This window comes from Delphinus delphis, chromosome 1, assembly GCF_949987515.2.
Source record: "Delphinus delphis chromosome 1, mDelDel1.2, whole genome shotgun sequence".
Taxonomy (NCBI): Eukaryota; Metazoa; Chordata; class Mammalia; order Artiodactyla; family Delphinidae; genus Delphinus; species Delphinus delphis.
Genome location: NC_082683.1, coordinates 108,308,265 through 108,334,495, shown reverse-complemented (window position 1 = coordinate 108,334,495; position 26,231 = coordinate 108,308,265). Strand labels below are relative to the sequence as shown.

The window sequence follows — 26,231 nt, the reverse complement described above, 5'->3', positions numbered from 1 at the left end:
TGCTCTGTGATGGAAGAGGCCACCACATTGAGAAGCCCACGTGCTGCAGCAAGGAGTAGCCCCCACTCGCTGCAACTAGAGAGAGCCTGCGCACAGCAACGAAGACCCAACAGATCCAAAAATAAATAAATAAAATAAGTAAATTTAAAACATTAAAAAAAAGTTCAATAAATCTGAGCTATTATTAATATTCATAATAAACTGTGACAAAAGTAGAGTTGTATAATTACTAGCCTACCAAAGAGATGTGAGAACCCTATCTAGATTCCAAGACCCAAGTAGGGGGAAAATAAGGATGTTATAAACAGGTATCCTTCTATCCCAGAATTAAGGTTTTAGAACCACTGTATCAATATAAAACTCACCTCAGATGCCATGGGTCTCTTGATTCCAGATGCTGTGAAAAAAATAAAATAAACAAACACAACCATAAGTATATACACACACTCACAACGATCTCTATCAAGCCCACTGAAACAATCAGGATTTGAGTCACACTAAACCTGACAATGAGCTCCTGCCTCTTGCTCATTGATAACAGATCCTTTTGGATAGGGATTTTAAACGTCCCTTCTTTTTCCTCCTCCATACTCACAGAGCCCTTATGCATATTCTGTTCTCATTCTAGTCCTTTTTCTTACGCAAGTGTTCATATTTTCTCTAGGAAATATATCTGTTCTTGATACATTTAACCATCAGAGCCAGAGGGTCTCATTTGATACCATGGCTGAAAGAGAAAGGGCATAAGAGATACCAAGATTTATTGGGCAACCTGGGCTTGATTAATAATTTTTCCTGTAGAGCTAAAAGGGTAGGTACTCTTAGAGCATATCTATGGTGCTTTACACTTCTACTAATTATTTCAGAAAAAAGGTAAAGAGTTGGTCTATGGAAGCTTTATTTACAGTAGCCAAGATATGGAAGCAACCTAAGTGTCCATCAACAGATGAATGGATAAAGAAGCTGTGGTGTGTCTGTGTATGTGTGTGTATACATATACATATTTATGCAAATGGAATATTACTCAGTCATAGAAAAGAATGAAATTCTGCCATTTGCAACAACGTGGATGTCTCTAGAGGTTATTATGCTTAGTGAAATAAGTCAGATAAAAACAAATACTCTATGTTATCACTTATATGTGAAATCTAAAAAATAAAACCGATCAATGTATATAACAAAACAGAAACAGACTCACAGAGAGAAAAAACTAGTGGTTACCAGTGGGGAGGGAAAAGCGGGGAGGGACAAGCTAGGGGTAGGGGATTAAGAGACACAAACTACTGTGTATAAAATAAATAAGCAACAAGGATATATTGTACAGCACAGTGAAATATAGCCATTATTGTGTAATAACTTTAAATGGAGTATTATCTGTAAAAATATTGAACTACATTGTACATCTAAAACTAATATATTATTATAAATCAACTATTCTTCAATTTTAAAAAAAAGAGTTGATCTATGGAGATGAGGAGGCTAAGGATGGGGAAATGCAATGTCAAAAAAATGGAAGAGCACAGAGTGCAGGCAGAACCTGACTCTACATCCTTCCATCCTCATCTTGATTTCTGCTGTAAAAGCAACAGGAATTTGTTGGTGTGTACTTAGTAAATATATAATCAGTGGAGATGTGTAAGATAAGTGTGTAGTTAAATCTCATCAATATTATGACTTTTTATCCACTTAAATGTAGAAAAAGATTTCAAGAATATGTTTAGAAAGTGACTAAAAGACCATTATCTATAGAAAAATACTCTAAAAGGTTAAATCAATTCTTAAGGGTCTGCGATCCCTATAACTTTCATCCATGATCACATTGGAAACAGGGAGACAGAACTTTCTCCCCTTCATATTGAAGAATGTTGGCCTTTTTTCTTCAAAGACTACTGATATATTACTTTGATGTAGTTCTAAAGAATTCAAAATGAATAAAGATTAGCCATATTTAAGAAAATTAAAAAGAAGAATCCAATTCGGACGAATCCTCAATAATATAATACCTGAATAGGAAGACCCCAGTTCTGGTCCATATATAAGGTTTGAGACAAGATGGGCTTAAGGGCAATCAGGTAAAGCTCTAATTACTATTGTTTAAGACCAACGATCAAGGGCCCTAAGAATTTCAGAATATAGCTGGGCTCAGAGAAGAGATTGTGGTAGACCTTAGTAGTACAAAGGCCACAGACTAAGCATTTCTGGTACCAATAAGCAGAGCAGCAAGTTTCCTTCCCCATAGTGAGTCAGAGTAGCAAAACTATGGGGAACAGATGGTTTTCATTCCTCTTCCCAAAAAAGGAGGTAAGGGAAATGTCATCTAGCTGTTAGGAAGATGTGCTGCATAAAATGGCCCAGAAAATTAGAAAAACAGCAGAGCCCAATAATCTATGCTTTTTGCAGGATGCTTCATCTTCAGTCAGGTCAAGTTCAGGTAGGTGAAAGACCATTTTAGAACTGGAACCCTAAGCTAAAGCTTCCAAGGAACAATAAGCCAGGACGAGTCAGATTTATGATAAAACTGTTACTGACTTAAAACCTTTTAGACAAGAGCCAACATGCTGAGCTATTTAAAAATCAGAAGACCTGGGTTCAAATCCCTGTTACATCAGGTAAACTGTTCTCTATATTTAACTAAAAAAAGAGGAACCATATTAGAAGGTTTATGTAAAGATCAGATAAGACAAACTAAATCAGGGACTTCCCTGGTGGTCCAGTGGTTAAGAATCCGTCTTGCAGGGCTTCCCTGGTGGCGCAGTGGTTGAGAGTCCGCCTGCCGATGCAGGGGACATGGGTTCATGCCCTGGTCTGGGAAGATCCCACATGCCGCGGAGCTGCTGGGCCCGTGAGCCATGCCGCTGAGCCTGTGCTCCGCAACAGGAGAGGCCATAACTGTGAGAGGCCCGCGTACCGCATTAAAAAAAAAAAAAAAAAGAATCCGTCTTGCAATGCAGGGATGCTGGTTCAATCCCTGGTCAAGGAACTAAGATCCCACATGCCGTGGGGCAACTAAGCCCGTGTGCTGCGACTACTGAGCCCGCACGCTCTGGAGCCAGGGTGCCACAACTAGAGAGAAGCCCGCGTGCTGCAATGAAAGATCCTGCATGCCGCAACTAAGACCCACCCAACACAGCCCAAAAAAGGATAAACTAAATCAAAGTACTTCATGGACTGCGACGTGCTATACAAATATGTTGTCATATGTGAATTTTTTTTTTTTAAAGAGACCACAGACAGTGCAAGACGGTTTCTTTTTATTTTAATTTTTTAAAAATCTATTTTATTTATTTAGGCTGTGTTGGGTCTTCGTTACTGCGTGCAGGCTTTCTCTCATTGCAGCGAGCAGGGGCTACTCTTTGTCGCGGTGTACATGCTTCTCTTTGTGGTGGCTTCCCGTGTTGCGGAGCACAGGCTCTAGGCACGCAGGCTTCAGCAGTTGTGGCACACAGGCTCAGTAGTTGTAGCTTGCGGGCTCTAGAGCACAGGCGCAGCAATTGTGGCGCACAGGCTTAGTTGCTCCACAGCATGTGGGATCTTCCTGAACCAGGGATTGAACATGTGTCCCCTGCACTGGCGGGCAGATTCTTAACCACTGAGCCGCTGCGCCCATATGTGATTTCTAATGCAAGAGTAAAGCTGGGCCCCCAGGAAGGTTTAATGTTCAATTACCTAGACGTATATGAAATTCTAATTAGCACCTCAAAGTTCTTGGCTCCTCCCCAAACCCTCAGCCTCCACCTCCCCCCCAACATAACCTTGTGCAAGTGTACAGGCAACTGTAGAATTAGTAAGTCTCAATAAGGAAATCAGTATGCTTTCAGTTGAGAAGACAACACTGATTCTGGACTTCTTGGTCAGTACCTGGCTTATCCCTTCCTCTTTTACCCCAGAGGAAGGGGTTTGGAGGGAGCTGGCAGAACCAAGAGCCAACATCCAGTCCTAGGCTGACAGTCTCTCCTAGAACACAACCTCTTCTGCATGCAAGGAGTCAATGGACCAAGTTAAACAATGGAGAAAAAAAAGCAGGTAAGTGATTTTCAAGGCAGAGAGTAGGTCTGGGGCTTTCTTTTTTGTGTGTGTGTGTGGTACGCGGGCCTCTCCCGTTGCGGAGCACAGGCTCCAGACGCACAGCCTCAGTGGCCATGGCTCACAGGCCCAGCCGCTCCACAGCACGTGGGATCTTCCCGGACCGGGGCATGAACCTGCGTCCGCTGCATCGGCAGGCGGACTCTCAACCACTGCCCCACCAGGGAAGCCCGGTCTGGGGCTTTCTTACTCCCTAAAAAGTTCTACTTTGCTACCTTTCCTAGTTTTATCACACAAACACATAGCTCTAGGGCTGCTACACCCTTACAAAGTACCCAGAATGAGGGTGGGAGGACTTCACTCAGTGGAATATGGTGCCAACTACTTAGCTATCTGCAACTGCAAAGCTTGGATTAATCCCAAGAACACTATAGCTGAAGCAGCTGGATGGATACTGGGGTCTAAATAATAATCAGAACAAGTAACACGGGGAGGAGAATTGGGACCCAAGACTTATTCTCTTCCTTGTCTGAAGTTTTGCCCCTAGGGCACAGGTCAGAGCTCCAACCTCCCAGAGAAGAATGGACAGGAATAGAAAAATAACTGGAGAATTTTATCAATGTTGCTGTAACACCCAGCTTGGTCCAGAAGAAACCCAATGAAGAGCAGTGATATTTCAGGGAACCAGGTACCATCTGCTAAGGCTTGACCATTTGGCCCAAGGCTCTGCCAATGAGAAACTGCCTACTGAGACTGAAGAGTCACCAGCACTGTACCTGTTCATCTCCTAATCAAGCTCTCTTCAGAAGGAAGAGGAGGAGCAGAAATGGAGGAAGAAGGGGGAGGTGGACGGAGGGGGGAGGAAAAGTGAGGGAAAAAAAGAGAGAAAAGAAAAGAATACCAACTCAGCATGGCAACACCCGGCTTAGCAATGCCATCCAGCCAATGTTTAAGGAGAACGAGATTTATCCTTATGGATAAGACTAGAATGTTATTCAACAGAAAGTTTGTTTTCTAGCATCTGTGTGAAAAATGATCTCTGATAAGTATACATTATCATCTTATAATCCCCATATCCACGATCCATATGTATCATCCTCTTTTTGGGTGGGGAAACTGAGTATAGGGCAGAGTTCCAATGTTAAATTTCCTCTTCCTCAGGGAAAAACGTTTCCATAGTTTGTTTCCTTCATGACTATGTAACTCCTACTTATTAACAGGCCCTAGACCAAGAAGCATTCTAAACAACCAGCTAATGTTGCTCTACTGGAAGCAAAAAATAAAGCCATGACAAATAGGCTGCATCAGAAAAATAATGGTTCAAATAACTTAATTCTGAGTGGCTCAATAGATGATATAGAACCAACCATGGTGATTTCAAGTCCTAGTTCTTCTGCAGAAAGATGGAAATGTAAAAGACCTAGAGGACATTACCAAGGATCAAGGTACAAAACTGTACTCAATTACATATTTACTAAAAAAAGACTGGCTTGTTGTTCACCAAAAATATTAATAAATAAAAGACCTAGAGGAGCAAGGGTGTACTCACTTTGGGAATTTTTAAAAAATTCTGACCAAAGCAGGTTCAATCTGGCTGAAATTTATAGACATTAAATGAAAGTTGATTTTTAAATAGAACAAGTTGAGAACTTAGTTCCTTCAGCCACATATGAACCTACTTGCCCATTTTCAAGCAAACAAATCAATAACAATTTATATTAAGAAAAAAAATCATTCAGCAAGGGCCTTTGAGATTTTAATCTAATCTTATTTATAAGTAAAAGTACAGAGCATAAGGGATGTGCTCAAAATCACAGAGCAAAGGCAGTGACAGAGCCAGAACTGGAATCCATATTCCTAAGCCCCAGTTCAACTCTCTTTCTTCTAATCTATCTTTTGTTTACAATTTCCTGGCCACTTGGAGTCTAGGTAGGACAAGAAACCAAGGGAACTAGAATACTTTTACAAACTAAATAAATCTCAGAATTGCTAATGGACAACATGAACATATATTTTCTTCCCTTGAGGTATTCCCTTCCCTTCCATTTTCACTGATAAGAGGATTAAGAGCAGAGACCTCCTCCTTCAGTTCCTCTCAATGAAATGAATAACAACACTCTTCCTCCAGCAACAGTCATCAATGTCACTGGCAAAAACAGTAGGAAAGTATCTTTCATTTCTTTTAGTGAGATTATCCTTGTTCTGAATCAGACAATGCCAGTATTCTAGAGGAGCAGAAGCTATCTTTCAAGTCTGATACTTGAAAGAGCAGTTTCACAGATGTTAAGGTCCTCACTAGCAGTAGAAAGTATCTTTTTGTCTTTGTAATAAGACATGAACAACTTTAGCAGAGAGAGAGAGAAAAAGTTTTTAATTCATCTCAGATTGGAGTTTTCTTTTTGGTGTAAGTGGAACCATGAACCATGTCTTGCTCTGATTAAAAGCATAAGGGTTACGATCATTGAATTTGCAACGACAAAAAGAGGGCATCTGATGGGCACTCCTGTTTCAGTGATCTTGGAATTGACTGCAGAATCAGTCACCAATCCTTGGCAAAAATCCACATATTTAACTTCTAAAATATTTTCTTAAAGTATGATCAATAACTCCACATAGGGCGTCCCTGGTGGCGCAGTGGTTGAGAATCTGTCTGCCAATGCAGGGGACACGGGTTCGAGCCCTGTTCTGGGAGGATCCCATATACCGCGGAGCAACTAGGCCCGTGAGCCACAATTACTGAGCCTGCGCGTCTGGAGCCTGTGCTCCGCAACAAGAGAGGTCGCGATAGTGAGAGGCCCGCGCACCGCGATGAAGAGTGGCCCCCGCTTGCCACAACTAGAGAAACCCCACACACAGAAACGAAGACCCAACACAGCAAAAATAAATAAATTAATTAATTTAAAAAAATAACTCCACATATTATGCATGGAGGAGCTCAGAATTTTGTTGCTTTTTTAGGACAGCTAAAGTCAGAAGGGGAAGTTCCCTTCTGCACTATTCTTTTGTTGAACAACAAATATTTAACCTGGTTTAAAGTCAAGTTAGTTCACAAACAGCCTTTCAGATTAGTGAGAGAGCAATAAGGTATAGTGGGTAGGAATGTGGGCTCTGAAATCAGAACACCTAGGTTGGCTAGATTTGAATACTAGATCTACCATTTACTAATTAGGTAACTTTGGACAAGTTGGTTAAAATGCTCTAGGCCTTGGTTACCTCATCCATAAAATGGACATATGATAACATGTATTTCATAGGGTTGTTATGAGAATTAAATAAGTCCTGTATAGCACCTAACATGTAATAAATGCTCTATAAATACTAGCGATTATTACTACTATCATTGTGAATTATGAAACCCCATCTACAGGATGGGAAGGGTCAGGGGAAATAAGAGGTACAACAGAAAGGGAAAAGAAAAAGAGACTCATTTACTGAAACAAAAGGAAATGGAGTTATGGGAAGACTTTGAGGGAGACAAAAGATAGTGAACGGATTCATTTCATACTGTGGAACTGTGAGAAAAGAAGTTTCTGGGTTAAGACAGCATCTTTTTTGGAGAGGACAGAGGGAAATGGGAGCTAAAGTGAAATAATGCTTGCAGGACATCCACAGCCTTCTCAGAAGGCCATGCACTACTACTAAAAAAAAGTCTGCAATTGTTATGGGGAAGAGGAGTTGGCTGCTAGTAACTACAAGGACTCATGCTTCTTCAGCACAAATACACATCAGTTCTACCTCTCTTACGGTTGACCCCACAGCACAGAAAGTTGAAACCTAAACGAGGAAAAACAGAAAATTATCACTTACTTCTGGGGTTCTACCTGCTTAACAGCAGAATAAGCACATTAAAAAAACAAACAAACAAAAAACACACAACAATGCTAAAGTTTAAAATTATTAACAGGACCTGACCTGATGACCCCCAGTACCATACTGGGAAATGTTAGATGATTTTCTGCAGTTCTAGGTAAATGTCAAAAAAAGAGACAGAAGGAGAAGCTCAGGCAGAAAAATTCCAGGGGAAAAAAAAAAAAGAAAAATTCCAGGAGTGATCACAAAACTTGCAACCCAAACAATTTCACACTGGAGTGATTTCAGATAGGCCAAAAAATTTCAGGTATAAAGCTCCTTGCATGCAGGCTTCTATCCTTTTAAAAAAGACTGTGTATACATTTTATTTGACGGTCTTCCACTTGTGAGGGCAATTTGGTAATATCTAGCAAAAAGCCTTAAAAACAAATATGTACCATTTGTCCCAGAAGTGAGAATTTATCCTAAGGAAATAGTCAAGTGGACAAAGACATATATACAAAGATATTTATTGTAGCATTGTACATAATAACTATAATTGGGTAGATATAATGGGAAAGAATCTAAATGAACAATATAGGTGACATAAGTTGTAGTGCAGTCATAAAATGGACTAGTATACAACCATTATTTTTATGTGTAGGATAAAATCCATTATTTTTATGGATAGGATGTCACAATAAATTGCTGAATGGAAAAAGGTAAAAAATTACATAATGCAATATTTTTCTAAAACACTTACCTATAAAGTCACATGTATTTATATACATAGAAAACGTCCAAAAGATTATATACCAGAATGTTAAAATACGACTACACTGGATAGTGGGATTAAGCTGATATTGTAAGTTTAAGTTTCTATTTTTCCTTATCTATATAAATTTTCTGTAACAAATAATTAGATAATTTAACAATTAAAGGAAAGAGATACACGGGAATGGCTTTATTATCTTTGTTTTATAACCATTTTTCCCAGTAAACTAGTGCTCAACAGTCCCACACATACCACCATCAATCCCCTCCCCACACATTAACTCAAGCTCATTACAACATATTATGATGCTGCAGAGATAGAGGAAAAATGTGAAAAGATGTCTAGAAAGCTGCTGACAATTCCAAGCCACAAATAAGCATGACTCCTATACACTCCCTCCCATTCTTTATTAATTATTACTTTGAGATGCCTATACAACCTGAAACAAACCTATATCAGCACATAGGATAAGAGGTTCTCTCTGAAGAATTTACCTTTCATATCCTTCAGAATATCAATTTTCTCCTATAAAACATGTATACCTAATTTCAGCAGATCTCCTGGATACTTGAAAAATAAAGATCGAGCCTCAAAATTATGAAAATTAGCTGAGAAATCTTTAATGTTACTAAGTAATTTCACAACAGCTGAACTAGCCAAGTCAAGTGCCTAAGTGGAAACAACCCAATCAATTCCTGCTAAAATACAAAGTTGAATCATCATACCATGTCACAGAAAATTTTTCTGAGTAACTCTGTACTGGTCTCAAGGAAGCACTCCATTTTTGTCCTTGGCCCCACCCTAAATTGTGTTTGTGATGAAAAAGGTACCCAAGGCCTTAAAAGAGGAGATAATTGAAACAAAGATATTTTCAGACAGTAAATAGCTCCAAAATATGAGTTGTTGTTCCCCTCCCCCGCCCTGCTCTCAGTGTGTGGAACAAAACAGAGTTGGCCTTAATACCAGAGCCTCTCCCAGTGCTTTCAGAGCAGAAGCATTTCCGACGGAGATGAGATGACATCATCTACCAGATGAGAAACTAAGAGGCAGTCTGTGACTGACTTCAATGTTTGAAGTACTCATATAATTTCGGGAGGCTAGAAGTTGGCCGGATGTGCATTGCTCAGACGAGTTTTGCCCGAACAGGTCATAGAGAAGCAATTCCAGAGACCTACGAATACTACTACAAAAATGTGTCAGTAATTCCTACATAAAGCAGAAAGAGACAAGCAGGCTTTTTGGAAGCAAAATGCTAATTCTTAGAGGGTCTCTTGGTTGATAATATTGAGAGCCAGAGATTTCAAAAGAAAAAAAAAAAGAGCAAAAGCAAAAACCTGCACAAAAAAACAAAAGCCATCAGCCCAGTTGTTTGCTGGACTATCTCAAACAAGCTCTCTGGTCCTCTTTAACTTGAAATACTGAATTTTAATTATACCACTGCATGTAGGAGGCATAATATGTTATCCAAATGAAAATACTCACAAATATGTCTGACATGTCAGCCTACCTAATGAGAAGTACTGCTGAGCACAAAGCTCTAAGAGATAGTGTTAAAAGGAAATTTTAAAAAGGCACTATTACTATGCCCTCAATAAGAACTAAACCAAGCCAATTAAGAAAACCAAGCCACATCTTAGAGAAGAGCTAAATTTTGTTTCCTAGCAGGTGTCAGTTTTTCCTAAGGATCTTCTAGAAAAAATGAGAAAGGCAAGGATGCTCTTAGAAACAAAAGCTCAAAAGCAGTTTCATCTACCAGTCCTGGGGTCAGCTGAGAGCCAACCTGGTCAGCTAAGAGCCAACTAAGTAAGTAGCAAGGAATGAGCTGCAAATTTATTAAGACCCATCTTGACAACATACAGACTTTATGCAAAGTCTTTGCCACTATTAACAATGTCTTTGAATCTCACTTTCCTAATTTGTAAAATGAGAGTGTTAAATTAAAATATCTCTACACTTCCCTCTAGTGATAATTTTTTTTTAATTTATTTATTTTTGGCTGCGTTGGGTCTTCGTTGCTGCATGCGGGCTTTCTCTAGTTGTGGTGCTACTGTGTGGGCTACTGTTCATTGTGGTGCGTGGGCTTCGCATTGCAGTGCTTGTTGCAGAGCACGGGCTCTAGGTGCACAGGCTTCAGTAGTTATGGCACGCAGGCCCAGTAGTTGGGGCTCGCGGGCTCTAGAGCGCAGGCTCAGTAGTTGTGGCGCACGGGCTTAGTTGCTCCGTGGCATGTGGGATCTTCCCGGACCAGGGCTAGAACCCGGGTCCCCTGCACTAGAAGGCGATTCATAACCACTGCACTACCAGGGAAGCCCTAGTGGTAATTTTTGCTTCTAGTTCTATAAGCCAAATTTCATGGTTCTCAGGCCTCAAATATGTATCTCTTAGCAGTAAAATTTTGATTGAAATTTGTGAAAAAATCTGAGTCCTTCTTTAAAAGACCCGAGTCTCCTGGATAAGCCAACCCACAGCGAAGAAGCAGTTGAGATTTCTGGCAGATCACCACCTCCCAATTCTATTTCCAAACCTGGTTCTATCTATCTTGAAAAAAAGCAGTGGATATTGCTGGCTTAGAATGTACATATTTGAGCCGAGAAAGTAACTTAAATGATATCATAACGAGCATAAATTACCTCAACAATGCACTTCAATCACCTCCCAGACACTAATGCAAGAAAATAAGAGATACGGCCAAGTTCCTTCTCTGCCACCCCTTTTATACAGGTTCTTGTCAATGACAACTTGGAGTTTACCAGGGATGTTTACCTACACTGTGCACAGAAAAGTTAATATACTCTAAGCTATTTATATATCCTTAAAATAAAAAAAAAAAACCTCTTCCCATTCTCTTCCTGTAACTTCCCTTTGCCCACTCCCCATCAACATTACTGATCCTTTGGGATAGTGCTTATTCTTGGTTAACTCCATATTGCTCAGTTTAGTACACAAGGCAAATAATAAGATATATGGAACTCCCTACAAGGAATCTGCCCTTCTCTCTCTTTTTACCAGTCTTCTTCAGACTCCAACAATTAGGTGACTTTTTGGGAATCAGATATTTAAAAATTAATACATATTGTATACAGCCATTAAAAACAAACAGACTAATTTCACAGGAGGAGAAAGAAAAATGATCAGTAACAAAGTTTAAAAAGATGGAGGGGTTGAGGGAAAAAAGTTCATTTCAAACAAAACAACAGTAAAAGAAACAACAGAAGCTCATAGGAGATATGAATGAAACAGAACCAACACATATGTACAAACTAAACAATGTTCTCTTTTGATAGGAAAGGGTGGAGAAGTGAAGGGCAACAGGGGAAATGAACTAGGAAGGGGTTTCCTCTAGGAAACACCATCAGTCCAAACACTCTCTCTTTGAGACTGAATGATGGGCTGGGGTTTGGAACACAGAGAAACAGAAATTCTCTCTGTTGAGCTATCAGAAACAGCATACTTCCTGAAGCATACTTGTATCCTTGATCAAGAGGATACACCCAGTAAAAAGGAGAGAGAAGAAACTGACAACTTTGGTCTTTTTGCTTTCTTCATGTCAAGTAAGAATATCCCAAAATTCTAGGAAAGAAAATATCCAGTTTAAAGGACAAAATACCCCCACACACTTTCCTTCTCCCCAGTTCTGAATTTGGCCTGGTGTTATCGCTGTTGTTCATTTCACAGGCTATAGTTTCCATTATTTATTATCAAAGAAAAATAGACTGATAAAATATTTAACAGCTAGTAGCTAGCACATATTTAAGCAAAGTTATTAATCAGAACAGTTTTATATCAAACCAGAACAGCACACAGAAATTAACAAACAAAACATAGTATGTATTTTGATATTCAAAGCTAACTTATAAGTACACATTACCAATTAATATCAGATACTGGATACCTAATAAGTCTATATAATTGACAGTGGGCTTGAGCAGCCATGGCAGAAATAAATGGATAATTAAAAACAATGACATTCTAATGTCAGTTTTCCGGCAGAAACTACCAAGGGGACAAAAGAAAAAAGGAGGGGGTAGGTGGGTGTAAACCCTCTGCAGAGAAAGCAAAAAGAAAAATCTCTCCCTACTTATAAAATACCAATCAAAATGGAACCTGGTGATATTCTGCCTACATGGCATTCTGTTCTATCTTTACCTTTCCAAATTTCAGTTTCTCACTCCAATAAAGTGGCTTAAGTTGCTTTATTTTTCACTAGTATGGAAGAATTGAAAGGAAAGAAATCAGTCTGCAAATGGCCTACACTGTACCAAAGAACACAGACAAAAAACCCCTACCATTTGGAGTTATCAGATTACAGCATACATTTATTTACTTGTGGAGCTCTGCTGAGAAGAACAAAGCCACCAGAATCAAGGACTGATAAGACTGGCTCTACTACAAAAGTTCCAAGCAAAAATCTTCTCTCCTGTGTCTTCCAGGGTCTCCCTCACTAGTTAAGGGAAAGTCAGGAAAGGAGCTGTAAAAGTTACCTCCAAATCATTTATTTGTGCTCATGATAAAATCATTTGGTGATGTGTGACAATTTCAGAAATGTTCTGGTCTGAAGCAAAAGGAGCTATAGGTTCATGATCTTCTAAGGTTTCAAGTGCTTTTTCTTAGGGGAGTCACACATGATTTTATCACACAGCTCTTATTTCAGGGGAGCAAAGGACACCTCAACACTCTAACTTTACTTTTTAACTCCTCCACTAACTTCAAATCAAGTCTCCAAAACAGAAACTCTTCACTCCCTTCCTGGTGGTAAAAAGGGGACTCAGTGGCTGAATTTCAAACTCTTGATGGACTAGTCAAATTGCAGACAGGGGCTCTCCTACACTGGTGTGACAGATGGTCGCACTGTCAACAGCACCTTATCAGGGCTGATTTTATTTTTTAAGTGGTGCCACTGTCCAAATAATGAGGATAGGAGGGAAAGGAAGAGAGGGAATACATTTCCTTTAACACATGCAACAGCAGACAGCAAACTGCATCACCTTTTCTTAACCAAAGTTTAAGAACAAGCACATGATAATGGCTGCTGTAAACTGATATTCATTTATAATTGCCTCCCTCCCACAAATCCAAACATGGTAATCACTCCAATGGGAAAAGATCTCTCAGACATCTCTCACATATCTCTCAGAGCGAATGCTTTGCTCTACCTTCTGTATTTCACTTGTCAGCAGCTTAAAAGACCAGCTCTCACTTAATGGTGAAATAATATAGACAGGGGTTTAATACTGGCAGGGAACAACCGTTCTAAATTACCTGTCCTTCCTAATTTGAATGCCAAAAGATTTTGAGCCTCCAAAGGTTATGAGTGACTTATCTAAAACATCAATCTGTCCCTGAATCCTGACATTCTTATTTTGTATCCACTTTCAACACTGCCAGAGAATCTTGCCTTTAGGATTTCAGTTTCACCAATATTTGAGTTCAGCTAAACACCTAAGGACAGTAACTTGGTTTTAGGATGATTAAAACACAAACACACACAGTCCTACCTTGAATTTCTACAAAGCTAGCCTTTAACAATTTAGGAAATCATAAACCATTGTTTATTCCTGCCAATGTCTTAATTCCCCTGGTACCATCCCGACAGAGCACCACTCCCCTCCAATCACAAATAAAACACATTCTCAGTAGCTTTTTTTGCATCAGAATCAAACATCCTCTTCAAAAACATATCCCTGAAATGAAATATTCTATTAAATTAAATTCAGTAAGCCAAAACCTAAGTGAACATGCAGATACAACAAAAAGTCAACAATGCTTATCTGCACACAGATAATCCCATGTTTTCAGAAATATTTATGAGCATTTTTCTTAATTTCTTAATCCATTTCAGTATTTGCCAAAGAAGCAGAAAAGGACGGTGTTAAGAAGCGAAAGTAAAAAAAGGAATCTAAGCTATTTATTTTTAGCCATTTTTATATATCTTGACTTCACATATGAACACAGTAAAGCCAAGGAGCTGTAATGTCCACTAAAATCTGATATTTGATTTTCTGGTGAAAACACAATAGCAAAAAACATTTATTCAATCTGAATTACATCTTGCTAGTCCTCGGATCTGGCAGAAAATATAAAAACATACAAAAATATCAAATAGTGACATCTTAAATAGATAGTAGGACTTCCCTGGTGGCGCAGTGATTAAGAATCCGCCTGCCAATGCAGGGGACAAGGGTTCGAGCCCTGGTCCAGGAAGATCCCACATGCCGCGAAGCAACTAAGCCCGTGTGCCACAACTACTGAGTCTGCGCTCTAGAGCCCAGGAGCCACAACTACCGAAGCCCGTGCGCCTAGAGCCCGTGCTCCGCAACAAGAGAAGCCACCGCAGTGAGAAGCCCGGGCACTGCAACGAAGACTAGCCCCCGCTGGCCGCAACTAGAGAAAGCCCGAGCGCAGCAACAAAGACCCAAGGCAGCCGAAAATAAAAAATAAATTAATTTAAAAAAAAAAAGATCAACCTGGTTTCTAATACCTGATTTGATAGTTAAGTCTGCTTAACGACTGTACACAACCATTCTTCTTTCAGCACTGGGGGAGCGGGAGAAGAGGCTTTAAATTGAGGAGCTACTGTATTAAAAACACTGTCATTTTAACTTTATCCTTCTTCACATTTAGAATGCAACATGAGTTGTTCTGGCCTGCTAATCCTTTACAGGAAAGGTAAAAATCACCTCTCAAGAAACTAAAAATAGATGTACATAAATAAAACTGCAGTTTGGAAAAAGATATTTGTGACCAAGTATTTGCTCATCTGAACTGGAATATGAAAGGTGGAACCCTCTATTTAGTCAACTCAAAATGGGAAGGATGCAATCCCAGGCCTAAGGAAATGTCAATGTCTCAGGTAAAGCATCCATCATGTGGCAGCCTCTCCCGTCCACAGTGTAGAGGCAACAGTCACTGTGAAACCCCAGACATTTCTGATGGAAGCTCTACAACAGTTTCTGACTCAAACTACCCCCCCCCCCACACACACACAAACCCCAACACCACACATTTTCCCTCCTACACACAATCTGTTGCTTTTCTTGTGGGCTTCTCAGCCCTCCTCAATCTTCAATAGTTTCTAACCACTTTGAGCTATATTCCCTGGCTCCCTTCTCCAAGTGCCAATGTCGTGCCTAATCATTCCTCCAGTCCATTTCCTATTATGCAATATTCGCCACAGCACTGAGAGCCACCCCCACCCCATCCTTCTCAGGCCTAATTCCCAGCATCACCTCCCTCAACCTTTACTGCAATTCGAGACGCCACCGTTCCGCCTTCTCCATCTGTTTTCAGGGTCTTTTAGCCCTGATTTCCCACATTCCTAAGGTTTTCTTCAAAACCTCTCATTCCTTCCCAAAGTTGGGCAGTCTAGAGATGGGAGTCTCCAAAGGAGAATGTTTGATAAAATTGTACGTTTATCTGTGCGAGCGCACGCGTGTTTGGGGGCGGGGGGCACGAAGTGAGAAGGAATGACGCATTAGGGGAAGGTGTGACTAAAAAGACGGCTCCAGTAACTCCCACCCCCAACAAAATCCACAATTCCCTAACTCCCCAGCAATGGAAAGCATCCCATAACGCTTCCATACCTTTTAAGTCCCATGGCTTCTCTTCCACAGTTTCATCCAATTAATCCCGCAATTAACTTGGATTCTACCTGCCTCTCACACTACGTAATTCCTCCCTACTTACGAAGCCTCCATTTACTCTACTTTTCTCTACTCCCTTCGGTTCCCTTTCTGTTGCCTTCCTACCCCCACCGTCAATCTCCATCCCTTCCTGACCCTACTCCTTCAAAGCCCTCAACCCGGTCTCCTCGAAGCCAGCCAATGTTCCTGACAGCTTCCCTTTTCTCAGTCAAATCCATCCTTTCCTCACACTCCCCCCTGCCAGCTCAGAAAGCTAGAAAAGCCTAGTCCTCTGTCCTCCTTACCGGCAACGACTCGGACATCCCCAACTACAGGTGCCCTTCCTGGGTCTCGCTCTTCCCCCCATCGCACAGCTGTCAACAGCCCCCAGCCCACGCTCCGCCCTGATTACCTGAAGACGAGGTGCAGGGAGGGACCCCGGAATCCGCGGATGAAAACCCAACCGCCGACGACCCAGAGGAGGCCGACGCCATCTTGGCAGCCCCCTCCCCCTCAGCGGCCTCGCTCCTTTTGAATCCTCTTCCTCTTCTCGGAGTCGAATCTTCCCCACGTCTCTTCACAGAACCCGCGTTCTCCGGGCCGCCTCCCCGCCCCCTCTCTCAGATACGTCGCGCCGGCTCCGGGACCAACTCAGGGCCGCACCATTCGGCGGGCACGGGGGAGAACTCTCGTCTCGCACCCTCTCCGCAACTTTAACCGCTTTCCGCGGGAGCTACTTTCCCCCTTCACAACAGAGGAAGCTCAAGCCAGCTGCCGGGACCCCGCGTCCGGACCAAACCACACCTAAAAGAACAAGGTGGAGAGTAAGAAGTCCCAGCGGAGCGAGTGGCCCCTCCCCCTCCTCCCTAGCCACAGCCAGTTTATCGCCCAACCCCACCGCTCCACTCCCGGTGGCCAAAGCAATTCAGGCATCGCGCATGCGCCCAACCTTCTCCGCGTCCCATCCCATCCAATAGGGGAGGAGGGAGGGCCCCAGAGAAATCAAGCCAATCAGGAGGCTGATCCTGGTCACATGACGCGGGTCCCTCGCGCCCTAACAAATCCAAGGGTCGAAGACGGCGCGCCCCTGTCTACGGTGCCTCGGTGAGTCAATCTACGTTCGACTCTTTGAAGAGACTAGGTTGCGAAGTCTGAGCAGGGGATCTGAGTACGCGGGGCTGACCCTTTCAGTTCACAGCCCAGGAAGAACTCCCGATAGAAGCGCCGGTGTCAAGTCAAAGACGTTAAACAGTCGAATATCACAAAACACATTCCACCAAGTATTCTTCCGGCTTTACTGCCTTGTTTACCATTTAGTTTAACATGCGTGCATGTCTTGCCTTCCTCTGAATGACATTCGAAACAGATCTACACTTTGCCTCAAACGCAATACTGGGCACAGTGATTGAGTTGAGTAAATATTTGATAAATGAACGAATAATGTCCATTTATTTGATAAATGGATAGGAATAAAGAGCTGTCCAAAAGGGCAACGGAAGGCGATCAGAAACCTAACACAATCTTCCTGTGATCCAGGCCCTTAGTCTCTCTCAGTTACCTATGCTCCAAAGGGCATGGAGACTCAGAGAAATTCCCCATTCTAGTCTAGTCTTCGTACTAACCCCGCTCAATTTTAACAAAATACCCTTGAGATTATGAACCCCGTTGGGGATATGAAGACCTGACTAACTCTGAACAGACTGTAAGCTGCTAGAGAGCAAGGACTGTGTTTCACCCTTGTATCTCCAGCTCCTCCCATGACGTAAGTCTGTACTTAGTAGGGGCTCAATAATTATTCGTGGAATGAATAAATGAAGAGGAGTCGAGGAAAAATCCTAGGTATTGCAGCCCCCAACATGGGCCTGGTTATCCTCTATCCGGATGTCTTCTGGGTCTTCGAAAGAGAACATAGGACCTGAACGTCCAGAAAATATCTCCAAGCATTTACCTCTGCCTTCTACCCCCTGCGTCATCAAGATCTAAAATAATTGTTTCCCTGCTGCCACCTGCTGGGTTATTCATCTTCCTTTAGGTACTGAAGATAGACAAACTTCAAATGCTTGTATTACCACTTATAATTCCATAGCAGTGGGATTGTGTTACATTGAAGTATTTTATGATTCTGATTTTAAAATTGGAAATAGACCAATAAAACCCTGACTTACCAAGGCGGTAAGTCAACAGGGGGATCTTCTCCCTCGGATTTGATCTATGAATTAGATTTCAGCCCTCCTGAAAGAAGAGACCCCTGTTTTGTAGCTTCTTAGGGGTTTTTGTTTCTCCTTTACGTACCAGAAAATAGCTACTATTACTCCTACCACCTTGTATTATGTCAGTCTGTTTGCTTGTTCGTCTCCCTCATAAGACTGTGAACATTCCAGGGCAAAGATTACATCTTATCCATTTTTATATCTCAGACATCTAGAATAGTGCCTGGCACAGAGAAGTGCCCAGTACATGCTCCTGAATATATGAATGGATGAGGGCAAAATTCAAAAAGTGGGGCTAGGGGTGTTTTCCATATTTTCCCCAAAACCTTGTCTTTGCCTCCACTCCCAGTCAATCCCTGGCGTGGCCTCTGAGTCATAGAGCCACTCTACCCCAGTAACATTCCTGGCATAGCAGTACTGGGGTGACGTGGCAGGGTGTGGAAGCAGGGGCAGAACAGGACACATTGGCTTGGTGTCCCCAAGGATATGCAAAAGGGAATTCACCAATATATCCTTTAGAAAGGGGGGTGGCAATCTGGTGATCTCAAAATAGAGCCACACATACAGACTTGAAGGAAATAGTGTATACACAGACACACACAAACACACACAGCCTTACTAAAGTGACCTTCATGTCTTAGGACAGTTCCTAACGTCAAAATGGAGTGGCTAGGTCAACATAGAGGCAAAGTAAGAGGATGGGTATCTTATTCACTCAATTAGTCATTATTTCATTCATTCATTGAATTAGCATTATTTAGCCTCAACTACATCCTAGGCACTATGGGAATTCCTGGTATACACAGATGAAGATAAAGTCCCTGGCCTCAAAAAGATCACAGACTAATGACAAAGACAGACACAGAAATGATCAGAATAAAACATAATAGGTGCCATCACAGAGTATGCACAAATGCTGTGTTTTGAAAACCATATTTTCAGAATAAAAAATGGGAAGAGAAGTTGATACACTCTTTTTTTTTTTTTTGCGGTACGCGGGCCTCTCACTGTTGTGGCCTCTCCCGTCGCGGAGCACAGGCTTAGCGGCCATGGCTCACGGGCCTAGCCGCTCCGCGGCATGTGGGATCCTCCTGGACCGGGGCACGAACCCGTGTCCCCTGCATCGGCAGGCGGACTCTCAACCACTGCGCCACCAGGGAAGCCCCATACACTCTTTTTTTAAATTAATTTTTACTGGAGTATATTTGCTTTACAATGTTGTGTTAGTTTCTGCTGTACAGCAAAGTGAATCGGTTATACACATACACATATCCACTCTTTTTTAGATTTCCTTCCCATTTAGGTCACCACAGAGCACTGAGTAGAGTTCCCTGTGCTATACATAGGTTCTCATTAGTTATCTATTTTATGTATAGTAGTGTATATATGTCAATCCCAGTCTCCCAATTCATCCCACTTCCCTCCTTCCCTCCTTGGTAACCATAAGTTTGTTTGCTACATCTGTGACTCTATTTCTACTTTGCAAATAAGTTCATCTGTATCATTTTTCTAGATTCCACATATAAGTGATATTATACCATATTTGTCTTTCTTTTTCTGACTTCACTCTATATGACAATCTCTAGGTCCATCCATGCTGCTGTGAATGGCGTTATTTTGATACATTCTTTTTTTTAATATTTATTTATTTATATTTTATTTGGCTGCCTCAGGTCTTAGTTGCGGTACGCAGGATCTTCGTTGCCGCGTGTGGGCTCTTAGTTGCGGCATGTGGTATCTAGTTCCCTGACCAGGGATCGAACCCCAGGCCCCCTGCATTGGGAGCGTGGAGACTTAGCCACTGGACCACCAGGGAAGTACCGATACATTCTTGATAATACCACAAACTATTTGAGATTGGAACTATTCCCGAGGATTTAGGAGGCATGATCCCAAGCGTTATAGGAGCTGTGACTGGGAAGAGAGGAATCGGTGTTGAGAAGACTCCACTGTCGTATAGAATTGGAATTTTTCCAGATAGACAAGAAAGAAAAGAGATTTTAAGGAGAAGGAAAAGCATGGAGGCATGACAGTGAATTGGTGTCAGGGAAATGATGCTAGAATAGGATGATGTGGCAGGAGTTGAGGCTATGAAAGGCAGGGAGAGGCTAAATTATGAAGGACCTTGAATGCCATGTGAATAATTATCACCTAGGGACTTCGCTGGTGGCGCAGTGGTTAAGACTCCATGCTCTCAATGCAGGGGGCCCGGGCTTGATCCCTGGTCAGGGAACTAGATCCCACATGCATGCCGCAACTAAGAGTTCACATGCCGCAACTAGGAGCCGGCAAGCTGCAACTAAGGAGGCTGCCTGACGCAACTAAGACCCAGAGCAACCAAATAAATACAAAAAAATTAATAATTATCACCTACTAAACATCTATGTGCTTACTAAATACTGTGCTAAGCAGTTTACAAGGATTACATTTCTTAAACTTCTCAACCACCTTAAAGGGTAGGTATTATTATTAGTCCCACTTTACAGATGAGAAAACTGAAATTCAGCGAGGTAAAGCAACTTGTCCAAAGTCACACAGCTAGAAGACCTTAAGCTCAAACGCAAACTCAGGTCTGGCTGGCTCTAAAGCTGTGCTCTTAACCACACTACTATTCTGCCACAAGGATTTTGTACTTTATCCTGTAGTTGACGGGGAGCCATTAAAGATTTTTGAGCAGAAGAGTGACAAAATCTGCGTTTTTAGAAAGGTTTCTACTGACAGCAGAGTGGAAAACGTACTGGAGCAGAGGGAGACTGACCTCTTCTAAATGAAAATTTCTAGACTCCCAAATTCTGTACTTGGGGTAGTGGGGCTCCTGGTGCCTCCGAGTGGAGTCATTCCACAGCCCAGATGGGCGCGCGAACTGGGGCGGGGAGCTTGGGGTGGTCTCTACGCAGGAGTGGGCGGGGCTGAAGCTTTGAGAAGGCCTAGGGGATGGGACTACGAGCCTCTCGACGCTCTGCTACTTCTGCCTGTAGGCGACCGGCTTCCGCTGCCCGCCCGCAGGTAGTGGTGTCGAGCACCGAGCCCAGAGAACGGTGCTGGGTGAGGAGCTGCTGATGGCAACGCAATTCGTGTAGGCGATATGAGCTTGGCTGGGGGCCGGGCCCCCCGGAAGACCGCGGGGAACCGACTTTCTGGGCTCCTGGAGGCAGAGGAGGAAGATGAGTTCTACCAGACGACTTATGGGGGTTTCACAGAGGTAAGAGCCGGGCCCAGGAAGAGGGAGGGAAGAAAGCTAAAAGGAGTCCTGACGAAGGGAGAAACCTCGGACAAAGAAGGGGGCGGGGAAGAGAGAGGAGCCCTGGTAGCTGATCCTAGAGATGGGGTGGGCGACATGGGGGGATAAACTGGAGTCCTAGAATGGGAGCCCTGGATGGGGTTGGAGGGGTCACGAATGGAGAAGCTGTCCGGAGGACCCCAGAGTGTGGCTGAAACCTACTGTGTATTTCCCCAGTTGTGTCTCTCAGTGCACTTTTGACGTGTCCAGCATATGCCAGGCACATCGTAGTCACGCGGTATATACTCGTTGGCCCACTGCCTGGTTATTAACGTGAAGTATAGAAAGGAACCTCTCAAAAAAAATTAGAGGGACTTAGCCTACTCCTTTTTCAACTTTCAGATCTCGTTGTATAGGTGTCTTAGATAACCGTTCCTTGACTGTCCTAAAAAGTGTCCCCGTATATTTCCTTCATAAAACATATTTCAATTTGTAATTAGATTTGGTTTGCTTATTTGCTTATACTTTTCCATTAGATTGTAAGCTCTGTAAGGTCAGAGGTGGTCTGTTTTCTTCAACAGTATATGTCCAGTGTCTGGATTGAGTTGGCACTTGTTAAATTTTTATTGATTGAATCTATCCATTCTTTAAATGTTTTAAGCACGTAGAGCAAGCCAGTCACCGTGACAAGCTCTATGGAAACAGAGAGTTAAAAACACCTCTTTATCTTTACATATTCCAGACTCCAATGGGGGAATTAGCTGAGTTAACAGTCAGTTAAAATATTGTGTGATAAGGAGTAAAATAAGTGTTAAGCATATAGGGTGCTGTGGTAACACATGGGAGCCAAAGTTGTTGTTTGGGATGGGCATCCCTGGGGGACATGATGTTTAAGCTGAGGACAGTATGAAAAGTAGGTCTTGGGTGGATGAAGAGCAGTAGGACTGGAAGCAGGGAGAGGAGGAAGGTTAGTCCAGCGAGGGGGTGGGGCAGAATATGTAAAGGCACTGAGATCCTTGTCTGGAACCCACACATCTACTCTCATTCTCCAGACCATGAGGAGAATAAAAGTTAGAGGGAGTAGGCATGGGCCAGATCCTGTAAGGCCTTGTGAACCATGTTAAGGAGTTTTGCTCTTCATTCAAAGGACTGAGAAGATTATTTCATGATCAGATTTTTACTTTAGAAAGATCACTCTGTAATGAGGAAAATGATTTGAAGGAGGCAGTGGGAGTGGAGAAACATGGATAGGAGAGTTCAAGAGAAATTAAGGAAATAGAACCCACAGGACTTGGTGACTGATTAGGAATCATTATTAATCATTAATCATACACAACCCTGACCAATTAGTTTAAAATAGAACCTTCTCATCCCTCCTCCAAAGGCCATTTTCCTATTCCTGTCATTTTACGAGTTGTTATTTAATATGTACCCTTCATGCTTACAAAAACGATCTAAGGAGGCTTACCATATAAACAAAAAGTAGGAACAGTAAAAATAGAGACAGATCAGAAGTAATTGTACCAGGGCCTCTGCTAAAATGGTAATAGCAGTTGATATTAAATTTAGCTGTGACTTTCCTGGCAACCAAATCCTGAATTTCTTTTTTTAGTGAGAAGGAAGCATATAAGTTCTTCAAGAGAGGTAAACTTATTCAACTTTAAACCTAGGGAGAATTGTATCCTTATATATAAAGTAACAGGGGTTTGGTAGATGTTGTAAAAACATTCTCTTATCTAGTCATGTCTCTTAATGACCCTCGATAAAAGCCAAAGGAATGGTAGTAAATACGAAACTTAGTGAAAGCATTTCAATTGGGCACTAAGCTAATGTGTGGTTGAACTACTACCCTCTGGTGATTTGACTTAATACCAGGTCAGTGCTGAGGGGATTAATGTGTTCCCAGGTTGTCTTTCACAGACATCAGTTGGGAGGAAATGATGGTCATCAGTGCAAGACTGAACGCTGGCTGGCTAGCTTGGAGTGTCAACTGTCTGTGTTATTTGCTTACTTTGGCACCATGTGTACCAAGATTAGCCCATTAATCTCATCATTGATTAAAGAGAAAGCCACATGTTTGAGGTGCAGCCCCGCCCAATTAACTCTCCTGCCCCCAACTGTTTTTTTTTTCCTCTTTCCTTTCCAGTGTCGCTGACGTTTTAGCCCTAGCTTGTATCACCTCAGGCCTTGGCTCTACTCCATGTTCTCTTCCCCAGCGCATCCGACCACCTCCAGAGCTTTCTGAAACACCCCTTGTATACAGTTTTCCCCTCCCCGCAAATCTTCGGTGGCTTCCCATTATAGATAGTAGTAGTACCCAACTATTTTTCTGTCCCAACTCACCTGAGCAATGAGACATATTTCTCGGTAACTTTAGTTTACTTCAACAGTGATTATCAATGCTGGGACAAGTAAGGAGAGGGAGAGGATTGAGAATCACTGGCCTGCAAGTTAAAGTCATAAGTTTATTAGCCTGACATTTAAGTTTCTCTACAGATTGAATGCAACCTTCTTTTCAAATCTTGTATCTCTCTAGGGCAATCAGTTAATGTTGGAAGGAGGCTGTACTGGAGCCAAAAGCAGTCAGCTAGGAAGACTTCTTGCCAGAGACAAACCTGCTTTACTTAGGTCTAAATGCTTATTCTATCAACATGTTATACACATTCCTGCTTCTGCATCTTTGTTCCTGCCATTTGATCTGCCCATGAGTCCTTCTTCCCTCTTGGTTATCTAAATACTACCAGTATTTTAAACCATGGCTCAAGTCCTCTTCATTCTTTAGAGTCTAAAGCAGGGTTTAGTAAACTACAACCTGCTGGCTGAACCTGGCCCACTACCTATTTTAATCTGGCCCTTTACAGAAAAAGTTTGCCAACCCCTGTTCTAAAGGAATAAACTCTAAAGTTTAGACCTTCCCAGGCCACCTATTCAGAGCAGGTGTACCTTCCTCTGAACACCTGTAACATTTTATTGCCTTTGGTAGTTTATATGTTGCCTTGTATTAAAACTTCCTTTTATAATTATGCTGTGACATCTACTAGACTATGAGACCCCTGAAGGTAGAGATCAAACCATATCCTTTTGTACCCCAGCACTTAACACAGTGTGCTAGAGGAGAAGGGCAAGCAATTAATGTTAGAAGGGGTGGTGCTGGAGCCATCAGCTAGGAAAGCTTCTTGCTTGAGGCAAATGAAAGGTTGAGATGGGAAGGAGAGTGGGGCAGCCCTTATCAATAAGCAAAGGGATTCTCTTCGTCCTGGAGGGGCATTAACAACTGATGCCAGTGAGAACCTCATCTCCCTATGTCCCCAGGAATCAGGAGATGATGAGTATCAAGGAGACCAGTCAGACACAGAGGATGAGGTGGACTCTGACTTTGACATCGACGAAGGGGATGAACCATCCAGTGATGGAGAAGCAGAAGAGCCAAGAAGGAAGCGCCGAGTAGTCACCAAAGCATATAAGGTGCAGGGGAGGCCTGGTTTTCTTGGACTTCCTTCATTTGTAGTCTCCCTTTCATCAGGTCCCAGTTGTCCCCACACCAATCTCATTTCCTACTCTGCTGGTTTTCTCTTCCTAAGGTCTTCATCTTCTTTCTTCTATTTCTTCTCTTCCCTGGTGTCTGATTCCAATCTGTCCCCAGGAGCCTCTGAAGAGCTTGAGGCCTCGAAAGGTCAGCACCCCAGCTGGTAGCTCTCAGAAGACCCGAGAAGAGAAGGCACTGCTTCCACTAGAACTACAGGATGATGGCTCTGACAGTGAGTGGGGATGTTTGGGTCAACTGACAAAATTGAAATATGGTGATAAAATATTGTATTAGTGTTAAGTTTACTGAAGTTGGTAACTGTACTATGGGTATGTAAGGACAATTCTTATTCTTAGGAAATATACACCGAGTATTTAGGGGAAGAGAGCCATGATGTGTGCAACTTAACTCACAGATTATTCAGAAAACACACACACACAATGCAAATAGGGCAAGATATTAACAGGTGATCTGGTAAAGGATACATGGGTGTTCTTTGTACTATTCTTACAAATTTTTTGTAAGTTTGAAATGATTTCCAAATAAAAAGTTTTAAAATTAAAAAACAAAAATACAGAGGAGGTAGACATGAATTCAAAGATTTCTCCCTCTCTTATTTTCTTCCCAGGTCGGAAGTCCATGCGGCAGTCTACAGCTGAGCACACACGACAAACATTCCTTCGGGTACAAGAGAGGCAAGGCCAGTCACGGCGGCGAAAGGGGCCCCACTGTGAGCGGCCACTGACCCAGGAGGAGCTGCTCAGGGAGGCCAAGATCACAGAGGAGCTCAACTTACGTTCACTGGGTCAGTCTGTGGTTTTCAGAACAGTGGGTAGAGGGGCTGAGGAGCATGAGAAAAACTGAGACCTGGAGGACCCAAAGAACTGGAAAGATGGAGATTTGGGACAAGGGAATCAGAAGAAAGAAATGGTGAGAGTATGTGATTAGGGGCAAGGAAGTAAGCAGTTATGAGGGCTCTGAAGAACAAGTTATATTGAAGTACTTTGGTGTAAAATAAGAATCGTATAGAACTCAGTGCAGATCCTAGTTCTGCTGTTGGTTTGCTGTA

General features: G+C 42.2%; 2 protein-coding genes across 4 annotated transcripts in view; one reads left to right on the top strand and one right to left on the bottom strand.

Moving 5' to 3' along the window:
- Positions 1 to 17,006, bottom strand: part of PIP5K1A (phosphatidylinositol-4-phosphate 5-kinase type 1 alpha) — a 45,477-nt gene extending 28,471 nt beyond the window's left edge. For all 3 annotated transcript variants that reach the window (XM_060029648.2, XM_060029656.2, XM_069541346.1), the window contains exons 1-2: positions 16,619 to 17,006; positions 366 to 397 (exon numbers count right to left, since the gene is read on the bottom strand). In XM_060029648.2, the coding sequence (XP_059885631.1) occupies positions 366 to 397; positions 16,619 to 16,700 (114 nt within the window). In that variant the 5' untranslated portion in view covers positions 16,701 to 17,006. The remainder of the gene's footprint in view (positions 1 to 365; positions 398 to 16,618) is intronic.
- A 4,430-nt stretch (positions 17,007 to 21,436) lies between these two features.
- Positions 21,437 to 26,231, top strand: part of VPS72 (vacuolar protein sorting 72 homolog) — a 9,958-nt gene continuing 5,163 nt past the window's right edge. The window contains exons 1-4 of the mRNA XM_060029633.1: positions 21,437 to 21,618; positions 24,949 to 25,101; positions 25,280 to 25,394; positions 25,791 to 25,967. Coding sequence (XP_059885616.1) covers positions 21,502 to 21,618; positions 24,949 to 25,101; positions 25,280 to 25,394; positions 25,791 to 25,967 — 562 coding nt within the window. The 5' untranslated portion in view covers positions 21,437 to 21,501. The remainder of the gene's footprint in view (positions 21,619 to 24,948; positions 25,102 to 25,279; positions 25,395 to 25,790; positions 25,968 to 26,231) is intronic.